The sequence below is a fragment of the Dermacentor albipictus genome, chromosome 1 (assembly GCF_038994185.2).
Source record: "Dermacentor albipictus isolate Rhodes 1998 colony chromosome 1, USDA_Dalb.pri_finalv2, whole genome shotgun sequence".
Lineage (NCBI taxonomy): Eukaryota > Metazoa > Arthropoda > Arachnida > Ixodida > Ixodidae > Dermacentor > Dermacentor albipictus.
The window spans coordinates 147,011,941-147,027,123 of record NC_091821.1 but is presented as its reverse complement, the minus strand read 5'-3'; the positions used below and the strand labels follow the sequence as shown (position 1 = coordinate 147,027,123).

The 15,183-nt window shown below is 41.3% G+C and overlaps 1 protein-coding gene across 3 annotated transcripts in view; it reads left to right on the top strand.

Moving 5' to 3' along the window:
• The window catches only part of LOC135911023 (solute carrier family 35 member C2-like), an 84,049-nt gene extending 70,132 nt beyond the window's left edge, over window positions 1–13,917 (top strand). The window contains exons 7-9 of one of the 3 annotated variants that reach the window (XM_070527115.1): window positions 4,001–4,130; window positions 4,772–4,851; window positions 11,634–13,917. In XM_070527115.1, coding sequence (XP_070383216.1) covers window positions 4,001–4,130; window positions 4,772–4,851; window positions 11,634–11,684 — 261 coding nt within the window. In that variant the 3' untranslated portion in view covers window positions 11,685–13,917. The remainder of the gene's footprint in view (window positions 1–4,000; window positions 4,131–4,771; window positions 4,852–11,633) is intronic. The other 2 variants (XM_070527102.1, XM_065443109.2) reach the window with 2 other exon arrangements.
• Window positions 13,918–15,183: the final 1,266 nt, after the last annotated feature.

Below are 15,183 nucleotides of genomic sequence, written 5' to 3'. Positions count from 1 at the left end.
ATTTTATTTCATTTTACTTTTTTTATTTTATTTCAGATTTTACACACTTTGCAGTGACTTTTTTTTTTGTCTTTTTACAGCCACGTAACATGCACCTCTCGTAGTTCATCGCTCCACTGCAAACTCTTTAAAGCTGGCTTGGCACTCTGGCCATACTTGGCCCTTGCGCCACTAAACAACATACATTCATTCACTCAGAGAGAGTCAAAACTATTCACCCTGCATTTAAGTTTCTTGGGGAATGAGGTCTTACATTAATTCACAAGTGAGAAAGGTGTCATTTTTTTTTCTTGCTTTGGCTGGATGGATGTGTTATTCATCACTTGCCAAAGTAACCTTGCTCTTGATTTTAGTTGTTATTGTAAGTGTGAAAGTACAGTGCGCATAGTACATTAATGCAAAAAAGGAGGTCTCAAAGTCAGAAGATTGTGCTGCTGTTGTACATCAGAGAAGTATCACTACACTTGTTGACTGATCTTTAGGGTGCTTGATTTTTCTGTCCTACTCAATTATTCAGACATTCTGTGGCATTGCCATTTTCTGCATAGAACAAACTTGTAATAGCAACTGAAGTTTTAGGACACAATATGGTGTCTTGCTCAATTTTTCAGGCATGATTCGTGCATTGCATTGCGAAAATAATGGCCATGAACAATGTTAATGCTATTTGGGTTACCTTTGTTTTCGTTTCGTGACAGTTTCTCAGCTTTTCTATGTGCTGCGGCTGCTGAACTCGGCACCCAGCTATAATCTCATTTGCTGACACCACTGAAACATGAATTGGTTAGGCCTAATTACCTGAACAGTGTTGCAATGGAAATTTTTGCTCACCAGCATGACAGTGGTTAGTGAGCTGATGTGGAAAACTTGCCGCTAATGTGTTTGTATTAGTGGCTCCTTACTTATTGGGCCTTGCATGCACAAGCTAGACTGACAGCTGTAGACGTGATGTTCAGGTCGCCAGAAGTTACTGCAAGCACACCTGCCATGTTTGTGTGCTTACTGGACAAAACAAGTGAAGCTGGGTGTAGGCAGACAGCTCCGAAGTTAGTTTGTGCAACACAGCCTAAACTGCTGCCACTGTATATTCAATGTTGCATGCTACAGCTGCAATTTGCTGCATCGCGCAGCATGCAACGCTCCATGGGCTACATAATGGGAAGATTTAAAATGCTTCTTTGGCTTCAGGCATCAAGAAAACTACAACTATATATCATTTCACTGAAGTACTATGCTGATCAAAGTCTGTGTGTGAACTTTCTCTGCTACTGTTACTGTAATAAAGTAAGAAAATAATCTTTGATTTTGTAATCTTACAATAGCATTAATTCAAGGAGACAACATGAATGCAATGCACTACCCTCCTTAATTTTGCCTTTGATTTGAAACTTTTACAATTACATTAAAGCCAGATGCATGTAGAACCATCAGTCATTGGCATAATTATATTGTTGCCTAAAATTTTCAAGAAAATGTACGCTAATTTGTGCAATACCATTGTGTCATCCCGGGCAACAAAACAAAGCACTTGTGATTTACTTTTCAAGTGCTGCAAGGTGACATCATATCCAAGCTGCATCATCAACATACCAGACACCAAAAGATGTTAGATTTCAACTTATGTGTCCAGTTAAGTTAAAATAGTTTTTACGTGAAAAAACTAAAGGGGATGGTCACTTTGTACATATGCATAGAGATGCTGCTTTGTGCGTTTAACTATGGCACATAAAAAATAACATTTTCATGTTTGTAAAATACCAGTCAGTAATAAGAACTAACATAGACAGCCATTTCATCTTTGGGCTTTCTACGTGTCTTAGGAGGATTAAGGAGCTGGATTTTCAAATAGGTTCTTGTGAATTGTTTACTTCTTTCGGGCAGGCTGTGCTGCTTTTTATTTCTGTGTGTGTGCATGTGCATGCGTGCGTGTGTGTGTCCAGCGGTATGAGCAGCGTACTGTGCTTGTAATAGGAGCAGGGCTAGAAATTTATTTAAAGCTGTCCAACTTTCCGCTTCTGAATTAAATCAGGATCAGTGTCTTTCTCTTCATTCTTTATTGCCTGTCACTTTGAAGCTGCAACTTGTCATGTTTCTGACTCAGTAAAATGTTCCTAGATGCGGTCACTATCTGACTGTTTATTTACTGCCTGAAGCTTAAACCCCATGGGAGTGATTTTGTTTGCGACATCGAAGAGTGACGTCTTTGAGCGATAAAACGTGCTGTTACATGACTGGATCACTCGTTCTTGTTGCTCATTCGCTCAGTTCTGAAAATCTAGAATTTGACGCTCATCGCCCGGAAGTGCTATGAGCAACTAGCCAATAATGTGAAGTCGGAACAGGATACTACTGGTTGTCGTACGGAACAAGCAAACAACTGAATTTTGATATCTGCAAGTGTAAAAAGCCTACTGAAAGACCTTCAGAAATACTTAATGCTGCCCTGTGCAGCAAAAGAAATAAACTCAAATTATTAGAGCATATGTCGCGCTAGTTTTTGTGTGTATTTGCTGCCTTCATACCAGCAACACCGAGGAGTCGTTGCTCATGTCGTCGTTCACTTGGGATTCGACTTGCAGATGACGAGTGGGCGTGACAGCCAGCTCCATCGCGTTGCTTGTCATCCTCACGAACCAGATCGCTTGCATGGGGTTTATTCTTTCTTAATTGCTTGCCAATGTGTTCAGTTGCAGTAGATTTGTTCTTGTCATACACAAAGCTTGGAAAGCCGATATTCTGTACTTTGTAATAGCTTGTAGCAAAGGCTTATCATCGCTAGTCACTCACTTACTCTCTGAACCATCACAAAACGGTTAGCTTTGAACATTTGTGTGCTTTCAATATAGTCCATCATCTATGCTTTGGCACATTAATTCAAGAGTGGGCATAAGTTTGAGTGCCAGCTGCAGTCAATGTGTGTAGGTAACTTGCAAGAAACCTACTATGCCAGGAAGTAGTGCTACTCCTTTTGTCATTGTCTAATGAGTGGTACTCACTCTTGCCAAAGTGCTGGGGCTCGAGTCCTTTCATTGGAGATTATCAAAACATTGCTGGCACGTGAGTGAATTTGTTTTTATCCTCGACAAAAGCTGGGCATTGCAAAGGGCTGACAACACAGGCATACCTTATGTAGCAGTGGTCCGTGAACTTGGCCATACGGATCCATTCCACTATTTTCCAGTCACTATTTCTGTAGCCAGCTACTGGAGACCTCTTGCTTCGGCCATTCCACGTTTTGCAAAAATGGATGGAGCAGACTGCATTAGCGATTCCGCAGATGCATTTCTGACAGCTGATTGCACAGTAGCAGGGCAGAAGCGGTAATGGTTTCACATTCGTGCACATTTGAGGCAACGTGCGGCATGCTGCCGAAAGTACTCTCTCGTTCCTGTAGCGCAAACTACTCCGTGAAAAGGGTCTATAGAAATTGCCATTGCAAAGGGGCTTGATCAACCAAGCATTAGATCGACTTTATTTTATGTCATAATTTACTGTATGTTTCACTGTTTTACTGTTTATTCATTGTAAGGATTTTCCTCTGTGCACATAAGGGAAAGCTAAGCTGTGCTTCAAACTTATTTGCAGCACCTGGATGCTATTTTGTTATTTTTCATAAGTACGTAAATGGCGCAAAGTTTTTCTTGTGTTTACTGTGTTTTCTAACGTAATGATGATATGTTACTCACGTAGAGGTCTATGAAGAAGTGGTCCTCCAGTTTGGGGTCAGAAACCACTTGATTAGGATCATCACTCAAGCTGTATGAGTTCATCAGATGTCTGTGACGAGATCAATGTCAGCATGAACATGCAAGGCCAGGTGGCATGAACATTTCAGGAACAGGAAAACAAACATAAGCAGAGAGAGATAAAGAAAAGCATAACACTAACAATTGGGTACGGGAACATGGTATGATAAGACAAGGTAGCTAAATAATCAAACAGCATATTATTTCTGGTGATCTTATGTGATCTTATGTGATCTTATGGTGGTCTCTTACAGGAAGTTTGCACGCTTTACCTGGCTGTCAAATACAGTGGGGATGAGATGAGCTCAATGAATGTGCTGGGCTTAATCATCTGCCTTTTGGGAATTGCACTGCACATTGTTGTCAAGTCACTCAACACTAATGGTAAGAGGTCGCCATAATCTTTATTTTCTTTGTGACAGTGGCTTGTTCAAGCCGGTTTAGGCAAGTGTTCATACCTGCTGTTGCACTTGCTCTCAGTCTTTCGAATGTATGTGCTGCTTCTGCGTAATGTGGGCTTGCACTACCCTTTAATATGCTTTCCTCCACTTATTCACTTTCATAACCACGCATTACTCTTTCTGTGCACCAAAACTAAAAAAATTATACAGTAACCACCCCTTTTATGCAAGCCAGCTTCATTTACAAAATTTGAAGCTTATGCCGTTTTCCATGCAGCGATGTGCAGTTGCACTTGGTTACTTGTAGGGATATATACGAAGGGCAAATTGGTAGCAGCATGTTGCCTTGTCTTTTGTTTTGTATATGTCAGCATAACATCAGTTACTGTGTCTGTTTTGCTGCAAGCAAACCATAAGGACATGCAAACTCAGCTGGCATAATGGCATATGGAAGCCATTTTCTTGTCTGGCCTAACAAATGAGGCAACCTCTGCAATTGTGTGTGCATCTTCTTAACTTGCTTACTGTGCTTCCAGGGCAGTAACAATGCATGTGCTCTTGTTGCTTCTCTGTCACTTGGCTTAGCAGCACCCTTGTAGGCAATGACTTGCCGTGCTATTTCAGGGCTGGGGCTCGATTCCATCATGCGAGTCACGTGCATGCTTCTTCCTGGATCGCTTCTTCCGCTTTTAACATGCAGAAAGGTATGTGGTGCCTGACACTGCTATTCTAGCTTGCATCCTGTGCTTCTCAATGTCCTCTTGTGAGATTGTAGACCCTAGCAACAATGACAGAAAAGATAGCAACAAAGTTCTTTATGATCAATACGACCAAGGGACAAAAAGATACATGACCCGAAGTTCTCACAGCTACGATTTGATAAAGATAAAACGAACACCTGTGCAATTTTTTTATCATGCGTAGATAGTGCACTAGCCATAGAAATTAGCTGTGCAGAGGGTAAGTATGAAGCACAGTACAAAAAACACACTGAAACATACTGCACACAAAACAGACTAGAGGTTGTTACTTCCACCTGACACCATAGCTCAGTGGCTGAGATGTCTCCTGACCACAAGCTTGCAGCTTTAATTTCCAACCATGGCAGCTACATTCCAGTTGAGCAGAATGCAAACACACTTGTGCATTCAAGGTTTAGATGCATATTGAAGAATCTGAAGTGGTCAAAATTAATTCAAAGCACTCGCTACAACATCTCCTATAGCCCACTGTGTAGCTTTGGGGCATTCAATTTTAGTTAAACGTTAATGAAACTCTTTTCTGGAAAAACTGCATTACAGAAAGCTTTCTGGTGTACTTCAATCCTCCCATAGCTTTGCGAGTTGTTTGCACATCTGGAGCAAGATGTCCCCATCCTGCATGATGGAGTTTTGCTCTGTGATCAGCTAGGCAAATAGGCTGTTTTTTGACATCCTTACCCTCAGCTATAGTAAATGTATGGCTAATGAGGGAAAGTCTCTTTAGCAACCGATATGTTGAGAAATCATCATCGTCATCATCAGACTGTTTTATGTCCACTGCAGGACAAAGGCCTCTCCCTGCGATCTCCAATTACCCCTGTCCTGCGCCAACCGATTCGAACTAGCTCCCGCAAATTTCCTAATTTTGTCGCTCCACCTAGTCTTCTGTCGTCCTTGATTGCGTTTCTCTTATTTATTTACTTATTTTCAATACTCTAAGGGCCCCAAGAGGCATTACGTAGGGGGGATACAATCCACACATGATATTTCAGCGTAATAAAAATGACTGAAGGTAACAATCAAGCACAGATTTCTGTAAAAGATGCACTCTGTAAAAAAAAAAAAAGATAATACCGTTTACCATTACCAGGTACCATTTCTCTTGGTACCCATTATGTAACCCTAATGGTCCAACGGTTATCTAACCTGCGCATTACATGACCTGCCCAGCTCCACTTTTTTCTCTTGATGTCAATTAGAATATCGTCTATACCTGTTTGCTCTCTGATCCAAACCGCTCTCTTTCTGTCTCTTAACGTTATGCCTAGCAATCTTCGTTCCATCGCTCTTTGCGTGCTCCTGAACTTAGTCTCAAGCTTCTTTTTCAGTCTCCAAGTCTCTGCCCCATATGTCAGCACTGGTAAAATGCACTGATTGTACACCTTCCTTTTCAATGATAATGGTAAGCTTCCAGTCAGGAGCTGACAATGTCTGCCGTATGTGATCCAGCCCATTCTTATTCTTCTATGAATTGCCTTCTCATGATCAAGATTCACTGTGATTAATTTACCTAGGTAAATCTACTCCTTCACAGGCTCTAGAGGCTGACTGGCAATCTTGAACACTTGTTCCTTTGCCCAGCTATTCATCATTATCTTTGTCTTCTGCATAGTAATCTTCAATCCCACTCTGACACTCTCTCTGTTAAGGTCCTCAATCGTTTGTTGTAACTCGTCTGCATTGTTGCTGAATTGAACAATGTAATTGGCAAACCGAAGGTTGCTGAGGTATTCGCCTTCTATCTTTACTCCTAAGCCTTCCCAGTTTAATAGCTTGGAATACTTCTTCCAAGCACGCAGTGAATGGCATTGGAGAGATTGTGTCTGCCTGTCTGACCCCTTTTTTTATAGGTATCTTCCTGCTTTTCTTGTGTAGAATTAAGGTAGCTGTGGAACCTCTCTAGGGAACCTCTGTAGATATTTTCCAAGGTGTTTACATAAGCGGTCTGTACTCCTTGATCACCTAATGCCTCTATGACTGCTGGTATATCCACTAAATCAAACGCCTTTTCGTAATCTATGAAAGCCATATAGAGAGGCTTATTATACTCTGTGGATTTCTCGATAACCTGATTAATGACATGGATGTGATCCATTGTAGAGTATCCCTTCCTGAAGCCAGCCTGTTCCCTTGGTTGGCTAAAGTCCAATGTTGCCCTTATTCTATTGGACATTATTTTGGTAAATATTTTATATACAGAAATACAATTAGGTGCTGTCGATTTGTGCTTTTGATCATTCAGAGCACTAAGGTGTTCTGAAATAGCACCTGATCTCTTGTCGAAATGGTGATTGAAGAGCGGCACATACCCAGTCTATTCATAGCCCTGCTGGCTATATTGTTGGAGTGAAAGACGTTCATAGAAAAACTGCACATACCCAGCGCATTTGTGGCACAGCCTGCTGTAACGTCTCATTGCTGTCCTTGAGGCACTGAGGCATGGGTTCGGCACTGCCGAGCAACGAAGAAATTTAGGATATCTTTTTTTTCTTTCCTTTTTTTCATTATAGAGTGGCACATTCCCAGTGGCAGTTACCTAGTTACCCAAGTTGGCATTAAAGAGGTGGTTTTTTGGTATAGTAGAGTTGAATAAAAATAGTGTTGCTGATATTGCTCACTTGAGGGTGATGGTGATGTCACACTGAAATACTATTTACTAAAATAAGCAAAAGTTCAGGTCCCTCAACCATTTGGTATAACATGGCATGACCCTAAGCATCACATAATTGTTTATTCTTTGACATATTTCCGTAAGGTGTGCTGCTGGCTCAGATGGGTGTCCAAGTATGAGAGGCACACAATATATAAAGAAGCCAATAAGTAGACCAGATAAAATAAAGTCAGATAACTAGGCGCATATAAATGCAAACTCATCCATGACCAAGTTAAATATAAGTACGTATACAGGAGTTGCCAAAAATGCAAGACTTCCAAAGACTGCATGAAATACAAATTAATCAGAAAAAAAGAAATATGGGAGGCAAATAAGATGCAATAAGGAAATGCAATGTGCCAAGAGATTATCGAAAAACCATGAAAAAAGTGGTTGGAAAAATGAGATGCTGCACCAAGGGGCAGCATACAAGTAACAGACATGTAAATCTGTGTTCACATCAATGCGCCAATGCATCAGATGCACCATGCAATGTCACTATGATTATGAAGCATTTAGCATATTGTCAGTGACTAAAGAATTTGTTAACTACTCAAGGCATGATAGTCCTAAAGAATCATTGGCCCATGAAATTGACTTTAAATTATTCACTTGCGATTGACCCACCCAGTGATTGTCAGACTACTATAATGCTGCACCATTGTTAGCACATTTATGACCATGTTTGACAGCCATTTTTCCAAGACTTTTAAACCAACTAGGTATGTTGAGTCAAGTACCAGTTAGCTGCTGCTACTGGGGTGGCCCCAGCAGGCATCAAGCTAATAGCAGTATACTAAGAGGCACACAACTCTATAGACATGCTAGAAAGCTTTAGATTGACAGTGCACACTCGTGAGCATCATCGTTTTGCAAAACTGTGGCCCTTGATTACTTGTAGTGTTCATGGGAAGATACTGGAGGCTCATGCTCCGAAATGTGGCCTGCGGCCCATCACCATGCTCTTGGCCTGGTTCGCCACATTTACAGTCGGCCTTAAAGCTTTTAAACCGAAAAACATGCCAGCACCTCATTTTGCTAGATGCCTAGAACATGGCTTGCTCTCCCATTGCAGCCATCCGACTGTGCATTGCAAGCTAATTACAAGAGATGGCTGTGGCCACAGACATTGTTTAAGAGGAGTTGTAATATTATTTCCAGCATGAACACACCCACTGGCTGTCCTCTGCATGAATGCTCAGTGAACATACCCATCATCTGCTCGTGATTTTTGTTGGGAGCTCTCTTGTGGTGCCAGTGTTCTGTAAATGGCACTAGTGTGGACAGTAGTATAAATTATGAAGCAGGAAATGGAACAGCAGCATGTTTTTCAGATCACATTCCAGGTTTCTTTTACAGGAGGTGCTGTACAAGCCAATAACTTTATCCAGGGCTGCATGTTCAAGCATGCTACATTAGCTTCCTGTGAATGATACTACATTATTGCACTTGGCACCTCAGCAATCATAAGTATGCCAGAAAGAAATATGTGGTTCTATTCTGGTCTTCTATGTACTATGCACTCAAGGACAAGACGCACAGAAAGAATGCTACAAGCACACAGCGTTCACTCACAACTGAAAAATTTATTGGCACTGTATGTGATGTAAATACCTGTGCATTTTGATATTTGAAGGAAATAACAAAGAAGGCAGATGAGAATTGATATTGGTAGCTAGGAGTAACCTACAAGTCGTATTGTTTAATGGTGGCAATGCTGAATGATGAAACCAAAGGGTGAGGGGAGGGAAGGGTGTTCTATTCTGCACAGGCAGTTTTCTTCTTTCTCCTCTTTTTTTTTTTTTTCAAAATGGAACTTAATCGTGGCACTGTAGTGAGTTAGCACATGCGCACTCATCCTCTCCCACACAGCTTGATAGGAATTTGATGTGCAACATAATAAAATACCATGAAACATCTTTGCTTACTCTGTTAACACATTAGAACAATCTTCACTGGGAAACTACTAATAGTGCACAACATAGCCTTCTGAAAATTGATAATGATGTGTGGCCTTCCACATAATATATTTTGTGGCACCTTTTTGGGAATGAATGTCCCAAAACTGGTGCTTGTCTTAGTATTTCTGGCAATGTACAGCCTCCCTGATTTTTAATAATATAGCGCGAGCGTCGACTGAACTGCTGGTGAGCGCCTTATAACGGCGATAAGCGTGCAACAAGAGCGTGCAACAAGGCGAGTGCAACAAGGCAACAAGGCTCGTGCGCGAACTCTCGCCTTGTTGCACGCTTATCGCCGTTATAAGCAGTTATAAGCAGTTCAGTCGACGCTCGCGCTATATTATTAAAAATCAGGGAGGCTGTACATGGATTGACCAGTGACAAATTTCAGTTAAAAAATACCAATAGTGTACTGAGGTAATTAAGTTTCAAAAATTAATTCGTATATTTTATTTATTTGGAAAAAAGAAATGCCTGGTATTTCATTTCAAACGCTCATTTCCATTGCTTCAGCCACTATGTTCATGCTGAACATGATAGTGTAGATTATTTGTTTGGTAATGCAGCTCCACAATGGTTACCCAGAGATTTAAAATGCAGTATAGTGGACAATAATGATTTGTAAACACTGGTTAATAAACTGCTGGTTCTGGACAGAAAGAATGAATACTGGAGTTCTAGATCCAGCGTAGTATTTCTGAGGCTGTTGTTGCACTTTATGCAGTCTCGACTACATCAAGTGACGTAGAAATGAAAAGTTCAGGATACCAATAATAGTTTGCAAACACATGGCAGCTTGTAAACTGTACCTGCAGTTAGCAGGAATGCTCTGGTCAGTGACTTCATGTATGTTTTTATTGTATGTTTTCATTGACCATCAGTGGTGCAGCCAGAAATTTTTTTCTGGGAGGGGGGGGGGGAGGGGGGCACGCACTTGACCAGGGACAGTGAGGGTGAGGAGGGTAAAGAAGGGCTGGACATGCCACATACTAACAAAGAACTTTTGAGGCGGAGGGGCGGGGGCATGCACATGCCCAGTGTGCCACCCCCTGACTGCACCGCTGTTGACAATGATCGGAAGTTCAGACATTCTTCGTTACGGCATTTTAATTTGGTATTTTCATTGAGTCACAAAATCATATAGAAGAAAGCATGCAACCATGCAGGTAAATAAACAAGTTTTTATGTGGCTTCTGATGTTTCAAAAAGCAAGTATTTTAATTACTTTTCCTCCCTCTAGTGGTTAGAAGTAACACTGCAATAATGGCTAAGTCAAAGGTGCCTGGATTGTTATGCCTGCATATTACCAGAAACATAAATATTGAATGCCAAAGATATGCTTATGTTGTGACTGAGACTTAAGACAAGGCTGGCAAGTAAAGTCACAGTGTGCTTGATGCCATCCAGAAAATGAATAATACAGAACAGTGCAGCCCAAGAGTATTTAGCTGCTTTGCTTTGTACAGTTATTGTATTTGGAGACTGTAGACTGCTGTTAGAAAAGTATCTTATCATACATATGCCTTTGCTCATCTTAGCCTGCAACAGGGGGAAATATTGACACATTGCGAAAGAAACAGAAATTTACTTGGACTTCAGATGTTCTTATAAAGCTGTAGGTTCAGAGTTACTTTGTCGAGGCTAGCCTGCTTTTTATAATTTCTTAGAGGTTGCGAATGTAACTCCCGTATTCAGAAATGTATCTTAACTTGAAGCCCACGTTTGACTTTATTTAAAGGATGCCTGTCGTGAACTCACCAAAGGAAACACAATGAGCGTCTTAGATACGTTCACACGAGGCGTCATTTATATCAAGTCAAGCATGGGCTTCTAGTTAAGATGCATTCTGAATACGGGGGTAAGAATTTAATTGCTATTCTGTGAACTCCTGCGTCAATAAATGTGAAACTGAACAGTTGTGTGGGCACGCACATACATGTGAATGGGCTGTTTGCTGGATGAACTATTCATGAAAATTGCAACAGGTCAATTTTCAACCCAAAGAAATCGCAGTAAACACATCCTTTGTGTTATCAAGCCATTATCAAAGCTGAAACAACATGCGCGTTTCCAAAAGTGTTCACATTCTGTCATTGTAATGTATATTTCAGCGGAAGAGGATACCGTTTACGAGCGTATGGGGTCAGAGCAAAATCTGCTGAATGCAGGCAATGAAGTTGGTGAAAACAGCGATGAAGAAGTTTGTCACTTTGAAATGCAGCCACTGACAAGAAGACAGCAGGCTCAGCGAATGGGCTTATGATCAGCCAGGTGCTGCAAGCCTGCATTGAAACATTGTGTGTCCAACTGCTGAAGCTCTGTAGTGGCCTGCATTTTACAGGTGCACTGAACACTGGAATATTCTGCCAGCAGCCAGTGGGATCAACACATGTAGGGAGGGAAACAAGACTGTGTTTATATTTTAAGATTTCGCAAATATTGTATGTCTTGCCTGTTCTTGTGCTTGCATTTTTTTTCTGTAGTCCTTAAACTTGTGTGTTTGTCTTCATTAGTATGGGAACACAATTCGTGAGCACACTGGGCACAACTAATGTGTAGAAAAGCATTCAATGACTCTATGACATTACTACCATACATGGCATGCCATGTAGCAAAAGCTGAGCTTTATAAAAATGTCCATTATGTGTTTGTCCTGACACCATCTTTGTTTTGACAGATGTGTGAATTCAGAACTGGTAATCAAATTGGTGATTAGTGTTTCTGCTGAGGTTCAGCAAGGGCCTCGATATGTTATTCTTTCTTTTTTTTTTTTGCTCTTTCTGCATTTTTTTCCTACACTGTAAAGAGAATGCATAAGTTGTAAACAAAGCTAAAAAATCTTTTTTTTTCTTTTTTTCATACTTCATAATAACAGCAGCAGCAACATGGACATAGCCGCATCTAAACATGTGATGTTCATATCTGGTGCTCATGCTACTGACATCTTGAATCTTTCTCTATTGGTGCCTTGTCAAGACTTCTGCGACTATTGTGTAGTTGATGCGGCCTGTGTGTCAACATCTGTGTGCTTCTGGCTGAAAAGGATGTTGCTCTTTCAACTGACTCAGATGTTGATTAGTGAAGTTACCATGAACTAATGCTATAATTAATGTAGTCTTATACACCACTACCAGATGTGTCAGAAATGCCCAATGTCAGCAGCAAAAGTCCTGGGCGTTTGTTCACTTCAACTGAATGGCTTGATTTTTAAAATTATGCCAAGGTTTCATGTGACAGGCTGTGTGCTAATACCATGTACTGTTCTTCATTACAAGAAGAGGTTCTCATGTCTCGAAGGAAGTAGCTTCGCTGTGTAATGTATTCCTGTCTTGGACACAGGTGTTGGTGTCGGAAATGTCATGCTACACAGCAGTTTGTTTAGTGCACTGTACAGAAAGTATGGTATGGTAAATATTCGTGGCAGCCTGCTATTGGTGTTTGTGCTGCCTCAGAGATGCGCTGTAATAGTCATTATCTTTATTTTTTTTCTGAAAACCTAGAACTAGTACATATCGGACCATTAAACATGATGCACATTGCTTGTAGCAGTGTGTGTCAATTTTTTTTTCTAAAACTGAAAGCAATATTTGTTGAGAGGTAAATATGCACAAATCTATGCTAGTCCTTGTAAAAACTAGTCTTATAGGGCTGAAGACAAGACATGAGTGTTAAAAATTTGTACAGATGCATGTTATTCCTGATAATATGTCTTTAGTTGTACATACTGCCAGTTTTTCAGGATGCCAAATATGTGCGAGTATGAGCTCACCTATATGGCACCTGTAAGGCAAGATTCACCCCCATTCCCCTTTTAATCTTTCTTTTTAATAAATAAGGACATATGGCAAGGTTCCTCAACCCTTTTTATCCTTTTACTAAGTTGTACTATAATGCAACTTTACTGCATCCTAAAACTTGTCAGCAACCAGACAGGCTTCTTTGCAGATGCAGCCATTACTTGACATCTTGCGAACTGCACAAAGAACAATACTAGCCATGGCATACATAAGCTGTGCTCGTGTTTGTCGTGCCTAGTATTATGTTTTTTTGCAGTTACCAAGGTGTTGTGTATTATGTACCAACAAAGTCAGTTTAAAACCCTTCTGCAACCATTACTCTTCGATAAGGCAGGTCACAGACTGCAGGCAACTGTGCTGCAGTGTTTATATAGCACGATAATTTAATTAAATTTACGCATATTTATTTCCTATGAGAACGAAAGGAATCAAGTCAGCATTTCTATTTTGCTTTATAAATATTCTATTTTGTGTTCTAGTGTGGGGTTTGGAAAATGTGATACATGCTGCATTCCGCTGATGTTTTTCTTTATGTGTGTGTGTCCTGAAATACTTTATTTTTTCTAGCAATAAAGCAATGAATGTGGGAGAAATTGCAGTGGGTGTTGTGCATTTAAATAAATTGGGTTCAACAAGACTGTCAAGCAAATATTGTGGCCCAATAAAAAAATACTGTTGCATAGATAAACACAATAAGCAAGTTCTGTATAGGGCCATCACTAGTATTCAGCTCAATATAACACCAACATTTCTTCTACATTATGGGGAAATTTTGGCAGTATAATACGCAGATATTCATTGACAAGAAATTATCATGCTGGCCTTCGTTCCAAACTGAAACCATTACGAGTGCTTGAGCACTACTGAACGGACTCCTCCAAGAGTGGATGGCCCTTTACAAGGTATGCGCACAGAGTTTATGTATCACACTGATCAATACGTGGAGGTCCACTGGCTCTGTGCACTGATTTGTCATCTTCACTGCAGTGACCACCCTCCATAGTTGAGTTTTACGTAGAATCTCATTAATTCGAACACGCTTAATTCGAACCGACGCTGTGACCCCGCCAAAGTTGTGTATTCCCATGGGCGAAAACTGCGGTAATCCGAATGCGCAAAAATTTGCGACGGTTAATTCGAACATACCGCGTTCCGACAATGCCTTCAGCATCGCGCCCGATCACGCCGTGGCACCTGCGACCAGCATTGCGCTGACCCCGCCATAGAGGAAAACCTTTGGAGAGACCCCTGGGAACTCCGCGTGCGAAGAAAAAGAAAACCGTAGCTGAAATTTCATCATCTCTCAAATGGCAAGGTCGCCGTTTCTGCGTCGCGCCGTAATGCCCCAGCCAGACTAGCGGCAGAACGTGCGCGCCACGGAAGTGGTCGGACCTGGGCCGATTTTTCGCGGCTCGCCGCGACGGCAAGCGAGCCATGAGTGAAGACCAATGAGAGCGGCTCCTACAGTGGCTGGCTCTGGCAACCCCCGAGTAGCCAGAAGTGGAAAATCGAAGAAGCCCAGTGACGTACGCATGGGAAACTGGTGCCATACGGACCCGCCCCGCGTCTCGTTCAGCCGGGTCGCTTGTTTCACCCTATCGTATGCTCGCGTCAGCTCTCGCTAGCGCTTGTTTTGGTTGACTTGGTTTGGTCTCGCTAGCGCTTGTGATTTTTTTTTTTTTTTTCTACAGTGACGAGTCGAAACTGAGACGTCCTGATGAAAAGGCTGTTGGATACAGCGCCATATCCAATTCTGTGCGACTAGACACTGAATACAAAGACGCGAACGCGACACCCAGTACTTGTCTTTTGAACGCGACGACGCCGCAACAGAACGGAGCACAGCAACATGATTATTATCAGC